General features: G+C 43.3%; 1 protein-coding gene across 1 annotated transcript; it reads right to left on the bottom strand.

Moving 5' to 3' along the window:
* Positions 1–1,266: 1,266 nt before the first annotated feature.
* LOC138046271 (uncharacterized) lies at positions 1,267–1,704 on the bottom strand. Its single transcript, XM_068892945.1, has one exon. The coding sequence runs from the start codon at positions 1,702–1,704 to the stop codon at positions 1,267–1,269; it is 438 nt and encodes a 145-aa protein (XP_068749046.1).
* Between the last annotated feature and the right edge of the window lie 1,479 nt (positions 1,705–3,183).

Below are 3,183 nucleotides of genomic sequence, written 5' to 3'. Positions count from 1 at the left end.
CGGTTATTCATTGTATTCATCGTCACATCCATCACATGTCAAGGACTCGATTCCTTTTTGTCAATTTCTTAGACTTGGACGTCTATGTAGTGATGACTCCGATTTTTTTCAGCAAATCAGTGGAGATGTGCCAGTTCTTCGAAAAACGTGGCTATCCGGTCTCTGTGGTCAAAGTGGGTCTTCATCGCGCCCAACAATTTGATCGACAGTCATCACTACAAACGTCACAAAAAGATAAGAATGACAGAGTTCCATTCACCCACACTTTTCATCCTCATAATCACGCAGTCAAAAGTATCATTCTTAATAATTTTAACTATGGTTTTATCAACTCAGTTGATAAAACCAAATTTTTTTATTCCTACCTTGTATTCCTTTGGGACCAAACTCAGTCAACGTTAAGAGGACACTTTGCCCCACCAATAGATACCACTTTCGCCTCGAGGCGAATCGACCCGCGGACGCCACGACTACAGCACAGTTATGAGATTGAGACGTTCACTTCACAGGCCGTTTAAAACGTAATAAGCCATTTAAATATGCTCAAAACTGCTTTATCCACGGTTTAATTTCTCAAATTAGGCCATTCACTCTAGATTACCCGGCATAACAATGCCCGCAAAAAGTATACTACAGTGCATTTATGAAATTGAGAAGTTTACTCACGGAGCCGTTTAAAACGTAATAAGCCATTGAAATATGCTTAAAACTGCTTTAACTACGGTTAAAGACTTGGTGAGAAGTTAAATCTCTGAAATTAGGCGAGTTAGGACAATGTGCGAGCCAGCGAGCCACTCGAGTTGCGAGTCATACGAGCCATGGCTGCGAGCCATGACTAAGAGTCATGCGAGCCACCATGGCTAGCCATGCGAATCAACATGCGAGACACACAGTTATTGACAGCTAACCGTTTTAAAATGGGACGGTGCTTAGACTTAATAACTGTTTATCAGTCTTATTTGAAATGGGTGCTTAGACTTAAATGCGAAAATTGGATCGCTCGCATGGCTCGCTGGCTCGCAGATTGTCCAGCCCCAAATTAGGCCATTTTGAAAAATTTCACTCTAGATTACGGCGGGCATAAAAATGCCCTCAATGAGTAGCCTATAGTATATTTACAACATTGAGAAATTCTCTTCAAGGAGCCGTTTAAAACGTTACATATACACGCCTATAACCCGATGCGAGTAATACACAAAAATTACAGATGAATACAAGATTCTTGTAGTGAAAACTAAGTTCAGTCACAGGGAGGATTCCAGATTACTATCTGCTCCTCTCCCTATCGTGACGCTTGGGCCCCCTCTCTATATTCCTGTTCCGTCTCTCAATTTCTATTTTATCACAGATGTCAGATGTGAGTCTCCGCCAGGCTAGCCGATCTGTTACGATCTCTCTCCATTTTCGGACAGCAGCTCCGCGCTTGAGGATGTCCTTCAGGGTGTCCTTATATCTAAGAAGGGAGCGCCCAACTCTCCTTGAATCCTCTTCGGCCCTCATACGGGCAACGTGACCCATCCAACGCAATCTGTTCCTAACGAGAATAATCTCAATATCCGTAGATTTTGCACGATCCAGTACATCATCGTTCGTGATAAATTGATCCCACCTGATCTTAAGAATTGATCTCAGGTGCCGCTGCTGGATGGTTCTTAGAAGCTTGATGTGATGACGATATATGGTCCATGTTTCACTTCCATACATCATTAGTGAAATGATGCACTGATTGTATACTTTGAGTTTCGTCTCTACTGTCAGATCTCTACAGTCAAAAACCTCCCCATCGCACATGACGCAGCCTGAATCCGTGCTGTTATCTCTTCATCTAGCTTGCAGTCCTTGGTGACATAGCTACCGAGATATTTGAAGCGGTCTACTCTCTTCAACTTGTGCCCATCAATGTAGAAATCCAGCTGTTCACCGACACTCTTGGTTTCTGGTTTCTTGATGTTGATCCTGAGACCCATTTTCAGTGACAGATATGGGGATAACAGACACTGTAGCGCAGTGCCATCGTTGGTAAATATGGCAATATCGTCTGCATACTGGGCTTCTCGTACGTATTTGGTGAATATCTTGGTCTTTGCTTTCAGACGCCTTAGATCAAATAAGTCGCCGTCGAACCTTGATACTATAACAGGGATTTATGTCCTTAAAAGCAAGGTAGAGCATATCGGCGGCGTACATCCCAAACAGAGTAGGGGCTAGCTTACACTCTTGCTTGACACCACTGTTGTACTCAATGGGATTAGAAAGTTCTCCATCAATACACAGTCTAGCGTGAACTTCAGAATAGAGCGTCCTGATAACTTGGACAAAATTGGCAGGGCATCCAAGCTTCCCCAAGATCTTAAATAGGAGCTCTCGATTTACGCAATCAAAGACTTTGGTGAAGTCAATGAAGGCGATGTGCAAGTTTTGCCCGCGCTGTTCTCTACATTTTTCCATCATTTGACGCAAGATGCATATGATGATGCCACGAATTGTGCCTCTGCCGTCTCTGTAGCCTGACTGAGATTCGTGGTACACTAGCTCTGCTAGACGTTTAAGACGCTGCAGTAAGATATCAGCAAATATCTTGCCTACCACACTGAGGAGAGATATTCCGCGGTAGTTGCCACAGTCACTGCGGTCACCCTTTTTAAAAAGGATGCAGATGATGGCGTCAATCAGGTCTGATGGCAGCTTAGCTGATATCCAAAACCAATTGAAGATGGTGAGCAAAAATGATATCAGAGTGCGTCCACCATAAACATGTATTTCGGGTAGTGTACCATCCGGACCGGGACTCTTCTTAAACTTGGTGTTTTTAATAACAATCGTGACCTCTTCCAATTTGATTGGCTCATTATCGAACTCTTCAATAATTGGACGCTTTTCGAGTTCATCAAGTGTACTCCAATCAACATCCGTGGTTTGGGAAATGCTCAACCCATCTCTCCTTGATATCCTCAGGAGATGAGAGAAGAACGCCATTCTTAGCTCTCACGGAATGGAGGTTTCTTGGTTTTGGGCCGTAGACAGCATTGATCGTTTCTCCTTTGTAAACCTATCTGCTTCGTCTGCTTTTTGTTGGAACCATTTGTTCTTAAGCTTTCTGATCTCTTCCCTGAGAGCTGTCCTATCGCCGTATAATCCTTGAGAAGACTTGAATCTTTTCATCATGATCTTCAAACCAGTCTT

Source organism: Montipora capricornis, chromosome 4 (genome assembly GCF_036669925.1).
Source record: "Montipora capricornis isolate CH-2021 chromosome 4, ASM3666992v2, whole genome shotgun sequence".
Lineage (NCBI taxonomy): Eukaryota > Metazoa > Cnidaria > Anthozoa > Scleractinia > Acroporidae > Montipora > Montipora capricornis.
Note: the sequence above shows the minus strand (reverse complement) of the source record. Positions and strands in the feature narration are given on the sequence as shown.

Excerpts from the sequence above, each read along its gene's own strand:
- LOC138046271 (XM_068892945.1), bottom strand. The coding sequence starts at position 1,704 with ATGTATGGAAGTGAAACATGGACCATATATCGTCATCACATCAAGCTT.